General features: G+C 31.9%; 2 protein-coding genes across 2 annotated transcripts; one reads left to right on the forward strand and one right to left on the reverse strand.

Moving 5' to 3' along the window:
• Window positions 1-1,962: 1,962 nt before the first annotated feature.
• On the reverse strand, window positions 1,963-12,212 carry Bma-tat-1 (phospholipid-translocating P-type ATPase, flippase family protein; the record flags this gene model as incomplete). The annotated part of the gene is made up of 23 exons (XM_043076788.1): window positions 1,963-2,119; window positions 3,577-3,672; window positions 3,938-4,068; window positions 4,216-4,338; window positions 4,542-4,682; window positions 4,845-5,087; window positions 5,176-5,316; window positions 5,464-5,652; window positions 6,113-6,349; window positions 6,812-7,000; window positions 7,127-7,210; window positions 7,465-7,584; window positions 7,730-7,921; window positions 8,353-8,502; window positions 8,941-9,018; window positions 9,291-9,418; window positions 9,837-9,976; window positions 10,114-10,237; window positions 10,552-10,834; window positions 11,301-11,387; window positions 11,487-11,585; window positions 11,781-11,880; window positions 12,100-12,212. 23 exons carry the CDS (start codon window positions 12,210-12,212, stop codon window positions 1,963-1,965), a joined length of 3,345 nt encoding a protein of 1,114 aa, XP_042932722.1.
• A 1,637-nt stretch (window positions 12,213-13,849) lies between these two features.
• Bm18576 (Uncharacterized protein) lies at window positions 13,850-15,670 on the forward strand (the record flags this gene model as incomplete). The annotated part of the gene is made up of 5 exons (XM_043076789.1): window positions 13,850-14,002; window positions 14,370-14,547; window positions 14,907-15,058; window positions 15,193-15,306; window positions 15,545-15,670. The coding sequence occupies 5 exons, from the start codon at window positions 13,850-13,852 to the stop codon at window positions 15,668-15,670; spliced, it is 723 nt and encodes a 240-aa protein (XP_042932723.1).
• Between the last annotated feature and the right edge of the window lie 807 nt (window positions 15,671-16,477).

The following is a 16,477-nucleotide window of genomic DNA, read 5'->3' on the forward strand; positions in this document are numbered from 1 at the left end:
AATTTATGTGGAAAATAATTAGCGACTCAGATGCGTTTTAGCTACCTTTTGAGATTTAAAGTAGGCCTTATAACCCCATCTTAAAGAGCTTCGAAAGTACTCGTTGCTTTTCGGAAATTTCTTTTGATTAATTTATGTGTGTGTACATACACTGGCGAAAAAACATTTCGATCATTTCTTCTAAATTTTTTTGATTAATTTTTGAGATAAATATCGTTTGTTTGAAGATCTACATTAATAATGGGCAAACACAAAGGTACTATTGGGAAATATAGGCTAAAATTACATAGCAAAAATTTAACTGGGGATTATTCGAGAATTAACTACATTGATTATCTATAGTAGTATTCAGAGGATTTTTAGGAAAATAAATAGAAATTCAAGTCAACTCATTCATTACCAAAATATTTTAACGAGAAGTTTTAGGAATAAACTGTAAAACGTGAAAGAAGCAATGAGCGAATCCTTGTCGCTCTTATCCAGTGGTATTTCCTGCTACGTAGTTTTTGTGAGAAAAAAGACCGATTATTGATATTGTTTTTTTTTTGCTGGAAATGACATTTTGACATTTCTGAAAGTTTTTATCACATCGCCGAAACGTTGGGAATATTGAAAGCTTTGAAATTAATGTAGAAATATACTTTCTATCCATTAATTATCAATGCGGGGAATAAAATCACTTAGCTATCATAAACACAACTACCAGAATTGCGGGTAAGCAAACAGAATAGCGAGGAAGATGGTTGGGAAACTGCTTTTTGTCTCAGCTACCCAGTTTAAGATTAAAGTATCCCAAAGATCGGTAGATCTGCGACTACTAATGTAATACTTTTATCACCTGTTTCCTACAGGTACTGTCTTGTCTCATCTTGCACAATTGTTTTCCTTATTTCCCTTTACTTCAGTTACCCCAGAATTCGAAAGCACTGGTTCAAAATCACTACTTTTTGTTTTACTTAGGCTGATTTACCTTTAAATTTATTTCCTATGGAATAGACTTTTTTCGAAGACTAAAACTTTTCTTGTTTTCACTGGATAGTTTTAAACCTAATCTACTATCATTTGCTTAAAATAGAAGAGGCAAATAATATTGAACGAAATAGAACTCAAGAATTCATTTATTTGGGGACTTGCAACGGAGAGATAAGAAAGGCATAAATAGAAACGGAGAGATAAGAAAGGCATAAATAGAAAAGCATAAATAGACGTTAACAGGACAAAAGAGACAAAAGAAAATAAAATAAACCAATAACTAAAACAAATAAATTTTTTAAACATTTTACTTATTAACAAAATTCAAAAATTTTCTGAAAACTAGCTGAAACTACCATTCTGCATTTCGGCACCTATTCTGAAGATATGCTATTAATGTTAAATTACTAAGCAATGATTTCAGTGGTAGCGACCAGTTTAGAAGAAGAACTATACAGAATTTTTTCCTCACTGACTTTAGAATATCTCACACGAAACCCTATTTTTTCTTTGGATAAATACGAAAGAGATTTAAAAAGACACTGGTAAATTTGTAAAAACCAGTAAGAGAATGAAAAAACTATAGGCCTGCAAGATGCATTTTAGAGAGATAGAATAAGAAATCTGTGACATGAAAATAATTCATTCTGTGGACTACATTATTCTACCCAGGGCGTCTTTGACCTGCTGATTTCCTGATTTTCCCATAAGTCGATAACTTTCGATAACAACAATAGTAATAGATATGGACAGTGAACTTATTAATTCAAGAATTAAAAAAGCGCAGGTTTTGTATTCATTGAGCAGTATCATTGAACCACTTCGTCTGCGTATTAATTCCTTGCTGAGAAAAAAGTTATGATTATACTCTGAATGTATTTTTTGCAATCCTCACTGAGGATTTTTTAGCACTTAGATCTTTATTTATGTTAAAAACACGAAATTGTCACGGTCATTTGTTTAAAAAAAGCTGGAAATCTCTGTTCCACTTCATCTCTTATCTGCCATTATCTCTCTACATTTGCAAGGAAACTTTAGGCTTAAAAGTGCACCTTCTGAGACTGTGACTGAATCTACTTGTTCTTCGGAGGCAATATCTTGATAGGACCAATTGTTTATTTCATCATATTCCAAAACGGACGATCTCCTGAACACATGAAAGTTTTACATTCCATAAAAATATCAGATAGAATGGACAATTTAAAACAATCTCTGTGAGCTAGTAGTAACAGAGAATTTAACATCTAAAAAGTGAAATCACTAATTCAGTAAAACTTACTTAAGAATTACTGGGGAAAAAGAAATATAATCGCTTTAAAATTCAAGTTAGTGACTTTTTGCAATGACTTCAGTCATTGATCAGACCGATGTTTTCCAACTAATCTTAAAGCACGACTCTCACTAATGCTATCACATCGTTTATTGATGACCATTTTTTTCTGATCGATCAAATTGTTCAGTACGCCGTAAACTACAATTAGTCGACACAAATAAACAACTTTTTTTAAAAAAAACAGATCTATACTGGGTGCAGCATTATGCCTTCTAATGTAACTCCTTCTTAAACAAATTCGCCTAGAATAGCAAATACGTGGAGAGATCACTCTTAACATAAAATATTTGAAAAATTCAATGAAGAGCGCACCTATCCCCACATTTCTACTTCCACCTTTTATAAAAAATTTACAGAATACAGAATTAAGCGGATCCGAAAATTTCCTGATTTTGCAACATTCTACACAGTGATGTAACAGTACCACATTTTTTTTAAATGTAACCTGTAAGCAGTTACATAATCTTTGTGACTTATAGAACCAACTTCCTTCAACAGAAAAAATGCAGTTTTCGCAACCTTATATTCAAAACCTCAGTATATATATATATATATATATATATATATATTATACTAAAAGTTCAGTATCATTATATACAAAGCGCGTTGTTATAAATGTACCACTACTACTGGCTGTAATGTGCTACAAAAATGTGTGAAAATTGTAGGATTGTGAAATCCTGAACTGGAAATTTATTATTTTACACGGAACTACACTACAGTAAGCAAAAAATGCCAATTTTATATTTTATTAAAAATTATCCTAGATATTCCGACTGGAGTTATGCTGCAGTAAGAAATATGACTTTGAAACTTTAGAGCGATATGCACATATCGAAATGAAAACCCAAAAATTACGTAGAATACCTTAGCTATAGAGTTCTACATATCTAATATCTCTTCCGATGAATTGAATTAAGCATAGAAGGGCATTTCAACTGGATGTCAGTTCCGGTTCATAAAATGTGTGATGAGTTGGAAAGCTTGAAAAATCCAGAATCCAGTAAATATTACATCATTTTATTTCATTAAAGGGCATATTGAATTACTGTGAGAACAAAGGGCAAGCAAAAAAAATCTATTGGTGAGCAATGATATTTTATGAAAAGATCCTACAAATATAGTAATACATCTCAATTAATATAATAACCTCTAATCTTTTTATGGATTTGAAAAAAAGAAAAAAAAAAAAAAACACATGGAAAGAACAGCGTTACATACGGATCTAGCAACAGAAAAAATTAAAATTTTGCCGAAAGAAAAAGGATTACCAATGTAACTCGCAGTATATGTCACGACTCTGCTTTTTGAAATGTTCATGGAAATATATTATTTCTCTAGGGGTCGGCGCAAAAGTCATCCGGATCCTGAAAGCTCTCTTTCCAGCATTTCTTTTTCTACGTGGAAATACGAAAAGTACGCATACTCCGGGAAATTACTTGATTTAAGACAGTTAAATTTTATAAATAAAATTTGTTATCGCGATTAAACTAGAATAATGTATTTCTGTACAATTTCCTCCCGTACATATTGTTTTTTTTTTTTTTTTTTTTAAACTACCTACTCCATTTCCAGAAATTAATCAGAATTAAAAAAAAATTAAGTTCAGACTGCTAAGAAATCTAGACCTACACTTTGATGATAAAATCAGTAAATAACGTTGTTAAAGGAATGAAAATGAATGCCAGCCAGAAAGATGATGAGCTCAACATTATGGTTGCCATACCAGACATATACTCACCAACTGGTAAAATTGGCCAAACCTATAATTCATTTTTTTAAGAAATCTAAGAAGTAAAGATTCGTGATTTTCAAAAATTATAGATTACGTTTTATAAAAAAGATAATCATTTACCAAATGAATAAGTGAATAAGCTATGATCCAATAAATTATAAAATAAAGCAAGTACCATGGAATAAAGCGGAAGAAAAATAAACCACAATAAAATCGAGCCGAAACATGAAAATAATATAACAATTGTCCAAGAATCACATTCTAACAAAGCTTTAAGGCAAACTGTTGTTACCACGAACTGAAAAGTTGTGGATAATGCAAATTTCAAAAGCACTTCACATTATATTCATTCAAATATAACTGTAAGCCGGGAAACCAGATTAATTGACTAATTGCGTTACATGTTTTTTTCATTCTGCTGATCAACAAAACTTTTTATTACCGTTTTTTGTTTTATAAATTGATATCCCAATTCAGTTAAAGAAATAAAGTTAGACGAACCGTATAGCATGAATTTCCAAGCATCAACCAGCCTCCAACTCTACCATTTTCCCACACAACAGGATCATATAGAAAAGCAAAAGATAAAAAAAAAAGAAGTAACGAATGCCAAACTGCTAAACCGATCCATACTGCAAATTGCTAAAATAAATGCAGCAAGTTATACATTTAAAATGAAAAGAAAACCAACAAAAAATAGAAAAGTTATCAATCAACTTCGCTAAATATTTGCAAGGTAGTGATACACTTCTCACAATAAATTTTGGAATGGTAAAAGAAAGTTTTTAATTAAGTATAACTCACAGTAATAGTGAATGCTCGTTTCTGAAAACTCTCATATAAGCCAGGATAGGAAAGTATCATTCGGTCAGGAAGTGGTTTGTCAAATAATCCAATCATTACGGGCGGTAATGCAGTAAATACTACATTAAAAAGAGCAATAGTCCAACGTTCAAATATTGTTTGACCAGAGAATGCAGAATGGATTGCAAACCACAATTCGATTAAATACAAACATATATTCTTATAGAAGCTATATAATATCACCTGAAGCTATCAAATCTAATTTCAAAAAATTTGTAAGAGAAAATGAAATAATGAGTAATGAGATCGAAAAACGAAATAATAAAGTAACCTTCACTCCTCGTTCATAATTCCAAACACCATGAACCAGTAAAAGTCTGCGTAAGAAATGAAATTGTGCAATAGAGTAATCACTAGCAGATGCTGCTTGTAGACCTTCTTCACCGATTATTCCCACGCCAACATTCGCTGCCTGAAATTTTCAAAGCTACTGGCAAAAAATCTAGAAAAAATTCTTCGTATATTGCATTCTATCTTGCGCCCAAAAATTTATGGGCGTTATTGCTACTGTTTGTTCACCTTATTTATCTCTAAGAAAGAAATAAACGATCAAAAATACTTGTATCATGGCAACATCATTAGAACCATCACCAACTGCTAAAACCACATCATCAGTGGCTTCGCGGACCATCTCGACAACTTTTGCTTTTTGCATGGGGGTCATCCGGCAACAAACGACAGTGGGACAAATCATTGCCAAGTTAACAAAGATTTTCCTACATTTCGATTCAACTACATATTTTAGAGTCTGAAATTTGAAATCCATTCTCCCCAAAGTTTTTATTCTAAATTTAGTTATGTTTCATTTTCCCTATCAATATTATTATGTTAATTCTATGCAACCTAACTATCAGTGAAAGAAATGCAAATATTCTCAGCTCCTTATTCTTCCATACTTATCACATTTATTTAAAAGTGACATGAAATCAAATTAATAAAATGAAAAAAAGAAATATGAAATTAATCCATCCATTTTGCTATATTCTGCAAAACATAAATATAAGCAATAAAAAGAAAAAATCTCCAATATATATCTGCTCATCATCATTACTTCCAAATTCAACAAACTTTTGACAAAGCAAAGTTGTGAATAATAATGATAGCAGCAGTGACGACTGTCGTTGTGTGAATATGGCTGGTGTTAATGAATGAAATGTATAGATAAGAATGATTTTGAACATACCGCAAAATCAAAAAATTGAACTTACAGAACCATCGATAACCAATGGGTACCGAACGGTAGATGACTGAACACTACTACTGCAATCATAAAGTTTTTTAAAAACTTCATCGCATGAACTGCCATCGATAAACCAATATTTCATATCCGAGTGAACAAGACCCGCTGAACGAGCTATATTGATGGCTGTCTCACGCTTATCTCCAGTTAGCATCCAAACACGTATCTGTGCAGCCAGTAACGCCGTAATTGTTTCTGGTACATACTAGAAACCATTAATTAGTATTCAATTTATAAAATTTCAATGCTCAAATTTATCTAATCATTCTACATTGTATTTCCAAAGGCAATTTCTGAATAGAAATATTTCGAGAACCCATCATCTTAACCAGAAAAACGAAATTTGTTCAATGTTTGCTTTTATCCATACTCAACCAGCCATAATTAATCAATTAGATTTTGCCATAGTGGCATAACGTGCGACGGAATGTGCGCTGGACCGGCTGATCCCACTCACTTCGCTTCTAATAATTGCAAATATTGTGAATTGGAATATTCCACTACATTAAATTACTGTTTATCTAATACAGTGGGTTATTCAAATTCACATATAATAATGAAATCCTTAACTCTGTTGTAGTAATCCTCACTGCTAAAAAATGAGAATTATAGCACTTCTCTCATATGTGCATCAACATCACAGCAATTTGATATGTGCAAAAAATACCTGTTGTAATTTATCTTCAACTGCAGATGCACCCACTAAAGTAAGATTCACTTCAATCTTCTCAGCACATTCTGCCAATTTTTCTTTTCGTTTGTCCACCGAAATTAAAGCTTCCGCAAATTTTTCTGCCCACTTACTATATTCCTCTAGTTCCAATGTACGCATTGCAAAACAGAGAGTTCGATAACCCTTTAATATTTCATTTTAAAAGTTAAAAAAGTACTTTGAAACTAAGTGTCGTAAAAATGAAAGTTTTAAGATAAGAAACTTTACTAAAAATTTTCTTTTTTTTTTTCTTTGAAAGCAATAACAGACTTTCGACGCGTAGTCCAGAAGATGGACGGAACAATCGTCAACAACTGGCGAATCCTTACGTAATCTTTGGAAAATCATAGAATCCTGGAAAAATATCCATTTCATGAAGTTTTTTGTCACGATCGATACAGCTAGATTTCCAGCGATGATCAAAAATGTAGATCAAGTGCATACGATAACAATAATAGCGCCACGAAAAATCAAAAATCTTAAGATCTAAGCAAATGTGCCGCACAAATTTCGTTGTAAAGTGACATTCTCAAAGATGAGAAAAATCAAAAATGAGACTCAAAAAGCCTATAGGAATAAAAATAATATATTTCGTATAAATTTCTCACCGCGCCTTTGACATACAATTTTAAAACACCGTCAGGACATTGTACAACAATACCCATTCGTTTTCTTTCACTGGTAAACTCCAACACATTTAAGACGTTGTAATTTTTGACTTCTCCTAACTGAAAATAGAGCAAGCAAACTCAAATGAAGTACGAAAATTTGAAAGACGCATTAAAAATTAATCTGCATTTACATTTATAGAATTGCAATTATTAATTACAGGAAAAACCAATAAAAATTGGACATCTCACAATTAAAAACTACCTCTGAGACGAGAATACTCCGCGGCTTCCTAGTATGAAACACAAATCCAAGAGCAGCAGCAGCACGAACAAGTGCACCTTCATCCGGTGAAGAAGCTTGATACAGTAACGTACCACTTTCGTCCCTTTCTGGAAAAACCGTGTGACAAATTGCCATCATCCGAAGAAACTCTTTGACAGAGTTAGCTTTTTCCTAAACAGCAATTATAAGAGTTAAGAATACAAATACAAAATCTTCAAAAAAACAGAATTTCAGATTTTTTTTTTCGTTATGAATAAACAAATAATAATGATAATGAAACCTTTCTCCAGCAAAACAACAAAAAAAAAAATTCGTATTTGTTTGTTTAATTGTTTATTCACAATAAAAAAAAAAAACTCTAAAAAAAATCTAAAAATCTTTTTTTTTTTTTTTTTATATTCATTTTATAGATTAAATATGGTAATTGAGAGATTGGTATAACAAATATAGTAATTGAGATAATCAATATGTTATTTAATTAAGCCACCAGTTGCTCAGTTCCTTGCTCCATTAATTCAGAATATGGGAAACTAGCTCGCAGTTTGATAATTATTATTATTAGAACTAGTAATACAAAAAGAGCTTAAAAAGCAAAAATTAACATCAGAAGTCCTGATAAGCTCCGATAAATTACGATCTTGAAAATCATCTGCTTCATCGTTTCCAAAATTAATGCCCGCAACTGAGCATCTTTTAAATTTCATAATATTGCGAGTAAGTGTCCCGGTTTTATCACTCATTATAAATTTTACCTTAAACAAAATACTGAACATCACTGAAAATGAATTAATAAGGAAATTAATGAAAACAATTACAATAAAATTTGACACTTCCGGCTTAAAAAAGCTTTAGATGAGAATTCATATTAAAATCCATCTTGATCCTCAAATTAAAACATCAATGTTCAATTAAGAAAATTACTTGAATTTTAACATATACTAAGAATGATTTTTAAGAAACCAATATTATTCGTATGCTCTAATCTTTTTTACTCCCAGCTTGTAAGCAATCAATTCTTCTCTTTCAGGTAATTCGATTAAAATGTTATAAATTTATACTTTACCGATGATAGTTGACTGAAGAAAAACATAAAATGAAAGATAAGGTTATATATTTCATAAAGCTGTGTTCCCCGCTACGAAATATGAAAAAAAGAACATAATTTGAAATATGAAAAAAGGGGCATTTACCTGCCCCAACTCTTCATTTAAATTAGATGTTCTCGCAACAGCACAACTATCTGTCCTTTCATCGTACATTGAAATATCCTAAAAATATAGTACACAAAAGTGTAGTCTCATTTCTAAATGCAAACCATTATTTTTTAATTTCGTTTTTCATACGATCAAAAAGTGACCGAAAGAAAGCTGAATTCAGTAGTAAGAAGAATGAAGAAGACTTGAGTTCTCATTGGTAATTTCTAAACATTACTTAAAAAACCAAGTCTCTCTGTGATCAAAGAAGTCAAGGCAAGCTACATACGATATTTTGCAATTTGAAAATAAGATAAAATGAAATGAACGAAATAAAGCTAACTTACATTATTTATGTATACTGCTTGGAAAAATCGTACCAATTCAAGGGTTACTTGCAGTGAGATCGGAATTAAATTATTATATAGAATGAAAAACGTCAACATATTCCAAAAAAAGTTGAAAGTCCCCTTCCCTGGAAATGTTAAAAGATAAAATGCATATAAAATATAAATTAGAAAAAAAAAAAAAAAAACAAGCAACGTTATTCATAAATGCAAATACATATATATTATTAAAGCATTCCGTCAGATGAAAATAGGAAAACAACATGGAAAGATTTTGAACTCGACTTTCAACAACTTGACTTTTTTATATTAAATTAGAATAAATGGTTTACTGATGACAACTGAATGAAGTCAGAATATAAAGTGAAAAGATAAGGTTATATATTTATAAAGTAATTTCCTAGCAAACGTCAAACTATTCAGTTTTGTTATTTAACACAATATGCAATATGAAAAAATATAAAAAAAAGCACTTACCTATTCCAACTCTTCATTTAAATTAGATGTTAAATTAGATTTAAAGATGTTAGGAAAAACTAAACAAACCTTGAGGGCTAAGGTAATAAGAATGCATTAGCCGTTTATGATCGAAGAAATACGCTCCAGTAGCACTTATAAAAGCGAGGACAATTAACGCAAAAAAAAGGAACAAAATACGCTGATTGGTGATAGCATCAATTTTGGATCTGAAACATCAGTAGAATACAAATTCATGAAATCCTAAAATTACATAACAATATATGGCGTGTTCATCTATTAATAAAACTGAAATGCAGTAAAACTTAAGAATAAAAGTAGCAGAGTGTCTCAAAGTAAATATTACTGTTTCAACGGAGCTACTTTTGAATTCATTAATAGCTTGGCATCATGTCCTGCATAAAGCACTACACCACAAATCCAGTGTGTGTGCTTTAAACGAGCACCACGTAATAACAGTTGAGGAATACCTATAAAATTGCAGCATACGAATCGTGATTTCCTCGCACAATTATTCGAGCACATCATACCTTATTAAATTCACTTTTAACCAAAAAAAAAATCAACAACCTATTGACAATATTCCCAAAGAGTTTATTCAACAAATGACCAGATAAAAATAGGTGCTGGAGACAACTGGACATCCCAAAAAAATATTCATAATTGCAACCGCCAAACAGCACTAATATGTGTGTCATGCTTCATTACTGATTAATTACAAATTTTCGAAGAGAAATTTGCAGAGAGATAATACCGCAATTTTTTGAAAACGTTACAAACGTACTGAGAGGCCGCCGCAAATCATGCATATGTAGCGTCCCAGTAAATTCATTTACATTTTGATTTGGATTTTCACATTCGATCTCACACTGAAAATCTCTAATTGTTGCTGTAACTGTCAGATTTGATGTACATTCAAGTCCTTGTCGAATTTTCAAATTCGTTTCCCCATCCAAATTTGAAGTTTCGATATAAGCTACAGCTAGCGGTTCGCTAGATGATAACAATGCCATATCCGCTGGGAACATCTGATTATTTTCCACTCGTACAATATCGCCCACTTTCAACTGAAGTTTACAAATTCAAGCCTTTAAAAAACCAATCCAGTGATTTCATGACACTCTCAAGAGTTAAATTTAAAGTTTGATCTTCAGAGAAATAATTTCAACAGTTTATTCGAACCACTTAGTCATCTAATTTAGTATGAACTCAGATATGGCATGAATTAAGGTCAGAATAAGAATATGAATGCAATCTTATGAAAACATAAATTATAAACAGTTCCAGCGTTATATCGTAGAAGAGCTACAAAAACGGAAAAGCTTATAAAAAAGGAAAAATGATCGGACTTTCTGAGAATGGTAAAACTGCTTCATGAACTATTTCAAATATTATTTTATAGTTTCAGATGTAAAAATTGGTTTTAAAAAATTATAAGATCTGTAATTTTGCATTTTCTTATCTATTCAACTTTTTATTTCATCTATTTTATACAAATAATTTTTATTTCATCTATTATATAATAAAACCTACATCTTTCCAAGAAGTATACTTCCACTCACAGTCTCTGAAAACTATAGCACGGTAATTATTAACCGTTTGATCAGATTTCCTTCGCTTCTATAAAAGAATTGAACTAGAAAATTCTGAATCCATAATATTTTACGATACTTTATATAATCTCGCACTTTACTTTACTGCAGAACATACAAAGCTTACGATGTCCTCAAATATTTCTTTGATAGCCGACACAGTTAAAATGATAATTAGGGGTCCCGCAGTTGTGATGCGACCTGTTGGACTAACATCAGGAATTTGCTGAAAAAAATATACTGAAACAAAAAATGCAGTAAAATAAATTTATCCAAGTTTGAAATATATTATCAGAAATATTTAAATCCAGTATAATTACATCCAATCAAGTAAAATTAAAAAGATGTGTCAGCAATAATTTTTTGTGAGCTATAGAAATTTAACATATTAGTATTAAAACAATTCTAGAAATAGACCAACTTGGAGAAGCGCAATAATGAGGAAGAATACATTGCTGTACCGTCTGAATTGTTCTTTCAGAAAGCGTGGGAAAAAAGAAAATGCATTATATTTAGCAGTGCTGAAAATGACAGCAAAAAATACCTAGAATTTATTTTTAATAATCTGTTATTATGGATTCGAATTATGTCCTTAAAAAATATCCACCACACCGCCATTATATAATAGCATGGTGCATCCTTTTGTGCTGTCTATAGTTTTCTGGCTTTGAAAGCTTAAAAAAGACATAAAATAGGCATTTCACAGATAGTTGTTGAGTAATACATCTGTTGTGTCATACCTGATAGCATTAGACCGATATTTCTCAGGCTGTGAAGTTTGATTGACATAAATAATTCGAGAAGTCGAAATACGTGAGGGACGTTGTTTAATTCTGCAGTCAAAAAAAGGCATTATAAAAAATGAAGTGGAATTGACCTTAATCCATTACCGAGAAATCATTCATAGCAATTCATCACAAGGCCAGATCTAAAAATTAAAAAAAAGTTAATATTGATCATAAGTTGTAATACTGTGACTTGCATTAGAAAAAAAAATTTTGCGAGGATTTGGAAGAACCTGAAGAATCCGAAACTAAAGCATGTCACTCCAAAATTAGAAAATTACACTTAAAACATGGTAAGTTATTCGATATCACATCCTATACCAGGCATGTAGAATATATCATGTCACTTATCATTATATGTCCATCCCAAAAAATATCCCAAATATTAAGTAATGCATTGATTACTTCTGTAATTCTTATACTGATAATAACACAAGACTACTCACATAATTCTTTCCTCTTCTTTCATGTCCATGATCAAATAGAATGATTTCACAAAACGACAAATTCAATTACAAATCTGTTTCATGATAATCGATACAACTAACTAATTAATGGCGTGGATTACTAATAAGCAAATGTCGAAACTTAAGACACTGAATTCTACCATTCAAGTTTCCAAAACTTTTCTTTTTCTTCTTCCATTATAAACAACATGGACATCAATTCTTAAGCATTTTAATGATAATTTTTAGATGTTGTCGTTGTATTTTACACTTTTCCAGAATAGAAATTCGGAGTAAACCAACTCGTGATATTGCCAATAGAAAAAAGGTCAGGTCACCGTAACGAAACGCACTGTTCACTTTTGCAATCACTAAGAACTGATTTCAATTTTCTTTCTGGATTTTGAATTTCGAGAAATTTGGGAGTCAAAAATAAAGGAGACATTGTGCAAATGTTAGATGGAGATGGCATACTCACGAACTTAATAACAACCATCATCATCTCATTCTAAAATAGCTATATTCTAAAGGATTTCTTTCCAGTTTAGGTTACATTTTCAAACTTTTCTTTAATTATATGAATAATACATCATCAATGTATGTGACGGATGTAACTGAAAATAGTGGCTGTGACAAAAGTCACTTTTAACTTTCCCAACTATGCCATTTCTTCTTTTCACGGAATAAACAAAACAAACATCAAGCATCAAAGTATGAGAAGTTGACAGATGACAAAGAATTCTCATCACCAACTAACCCAAGCAATCACCCAACCACCAGTACTTGTGTCCTCCAGCACCTCACACAACACAACCCTCCCCTCATCTTCCTCATTGACATATACTGCACTTTCATCCCTTCCTTTTGCATTCTGTCCCCTAACTTTTCAGCTGTCGTGGATTGCTCTCTCTCTATACTCAAAAGTCTATCCTACTACCCTTCAAATTTCGACCTACATGTATTCAATTCCTCAGTCGTTGTTTCATGAAGTCATGTCGGAATTATCCAGTAGAGATATGATTAATCGGAATACTTTTCCATTTAGAATACAAAAAAAGATAGTACGGGTTTGGCTGAAATCATAGCTAACAATGCTAAGTTGAAGTTCGTTGAAATTTGATGGAGAAGGTCAGTGTTGTTGCGACCATATTTATTTCCAGAAGCATGGATTGCATAATTGGAATGAGTTTGTATGGATAGTGGATCGGCAAGAGTGGACAACGTGCGGTTGGAATGCACAAGAAGGGTGTAAGGTGTACATGCGGATGGCACACGACGGGAGTAGACTTATTATCCGGTCATTCCGAGCCACCCACGTTCTTGCTTTTCTTTTTGTCTTTAGCCTTCTTTACTTTGTTGTCGAGAGTGGGCTTCTAGCTTGGATTGTACAAAATGCGTTAAGTATTTCAGGGGTAAGTCCAGATTTACATTTCTCTCCTCCATGTAAATACAACTTTCTCAACGTAGATTTTCGGAAAGCTGCAACCCTTGCTTTAGTTAGTTCTCTTGGTCACGTTACGTCAGGTCAGCTTATTTGTAGCTATAATTCTGGATGTAATATGCAGCTTCTGGAATAAACTCAGCATGTTTTGAATGAGTTTGGATTGTTTGGTGATGCATCAAAAATTTTTTGGACCTATTGTTGATTCCATTTCTCAGCGTATTGATAAACATTTGATTTCCCGATAATAACCGATCCTTATAGAGTATAATCTTTTGCTCGTTTTTTGCCTTTTAATTCAAACATTACTTAATATGCATGTAATTTGCTGTTTGCAGCAAGACATCGAGGAACAGATGTTAGACAAGTACAAACTAACAGCACATAGACATATCCAGTGGTTAGCAGACAGTACTGGACGAAATACAAATGCGGTAAATGATAGCTTTGTCAACAGTGAAGGAAGGGCTTGCCGTAATACAATACAAGGAAGGACTTCTGTTACTGATGACAGAGGTAATTTGAATTCACGTAAGGTAGGGCCAAGTTTATTTAGTTTATTTTGTACACTTCATAAATTTTAGTGCTTAGGCTTCCAGTTGTTTTCAGCAGCTAAACAAGATATACAGAGGTTGAGGTATTTACGTCTTTTTTTGAATGGAAAATTCACTTCCAGTTTCTGTATACTATAGTTATATGTTTTAATATTATATGTTTTCTGTCATCTTTCACATCTCATCATGGCTTGATTTGATATTTATTACTCCACAGAGTAGTAGAAACGGATTTGATTGTTAACAAAGTTGTTAGTCTTTTATTGATGTCAGACTCCTCATGATTATCATTTGGGAGAATTTTTTTTTCTTACATTTCAGGTTATACATGTGAAAGAGCTTTCCTGATGTCGAATGGTTGCTGTGAAGTAGGTACTCAATCGCTACGTTTTAGCTGTGTTTGGTGTGATCTTTATACTGGTTGTTGCTCTCACTACGAACAGTGCGTTTCTTGTTGTTTGAAACCGGAGCAGGTACATTTTTGATGCAGTTAAAATTAAAATTAAAGATACAATGTTTGTTTGGTGCTGAACGTATTATTTTCATCATAAACATATATAACTTGCTACCCAAACATCTAAAAATCTGGCAAAGCCAATATTTGTAGAAAAATATACTGCTAAAAATGATAGAGTCAACATCTGGGCATCGATTACGTCAAATACTTTCGGCGACGGACCAGTTCGAGCTTTGCATGTTGAAATGTCGCACTTCTTCAAATGTAAGGGCACACGAAGTTTGAGGTTTTGAATTCCGCTATCAGATTTGTCCAGATACTTCATTTTCCTTTTCTGGAGTTTCATGGAGGCATATCACTTAAGTAGGAATGGATATCATTGTATGGTACTAACTACTTTTTTACGGAATTTTCTCTCATAAAATATCGAATATTGCATAGGAAGTGAGTGGGAATGATAAAACGGTTTTTTATGATAAAGTAAATATATTTCTTTGTAGAGTGTACATTCGGAAAACAAATACAAAAGCGAGAAGATGAAATACTGTTACAAGCAGGAACCGAATCGTCCTTTTTCACGTTAAGAAGGCATAGTCAAGATTACTCTACGGGAAGAAGATTTAGGTAACTTTGCAGTATCGGGTTAATACTGAAATTGGTTTTACGTCTTTCTTTTTGTGTATGATTTCAAATTGGTTGTATTCTTCAATTATGAGCTTTGTGATGAAATTGTTGTAATCGGCAGTGGTACTACTACTTCATTCTGAGTGTAATATATGCTTTATTAAAGCAGTTTGTTTCTCTATATGAAGCATAGTATTAAGGAACTTTAAATTATGCAAGGAATTTTATTTTTAATATGTTGGATACAAGCAACGTTTGTAAAATGCATGTTTCCAAGATTTAGCACACGAGTCTTATTTATTTAAATAAGCATTATTTAAGAAGAATATAAATTCATACATATCTTTCAATACTCTAGTTGTAGGCCTTTATTTTCGTCGTTGCTTTGTGTCATGTGAATTTTGTCAGCTTCAGTTGCTAATTTTCTCATATTCTTGTTTATCTGTGTAAAAAGAAAAAAAAAACCGGAATTTAGAATTTAAATCCTTTGAAGAACTGAAATAAACGTCTTCGGGTTTAGCGAATTGTTAGCATTAATCTCGGTATATATTTATAAACAGCATTATCTTTGTTAAGTGTTCTTCATGGTATGGTTATTTTGGATGAAAAGAAAAAAATTATTGCTTATGTTTTGCATTTATTCCGCTCTGTTAAGGCAGTTTGTTTCTCAAATACAAGCGCACGTGCGTCATATCATTCTTTTCAATAATGAATTTATTTTTATAAGCACATATTTTGTGCAGCAAATTTTTTCTCAGAACATTCGGTTTGTTCCTAAGCATTCTTTTGAAACATCATCTTTTCGTAATAT

This window comes from Brugia malayi, assembly GCF_000002995.4.
Source record: "Brugia malayi strain FR3 genome assembly, contig: Bm_v4_Chr1_scaffold_001, whole genome shotgun sequence".
NCBI lineage: Eukaryota > Metazoa > Nematoda > Chromadorea > Rhabditida > Onchocercidae > Brugia > Brugia malayi.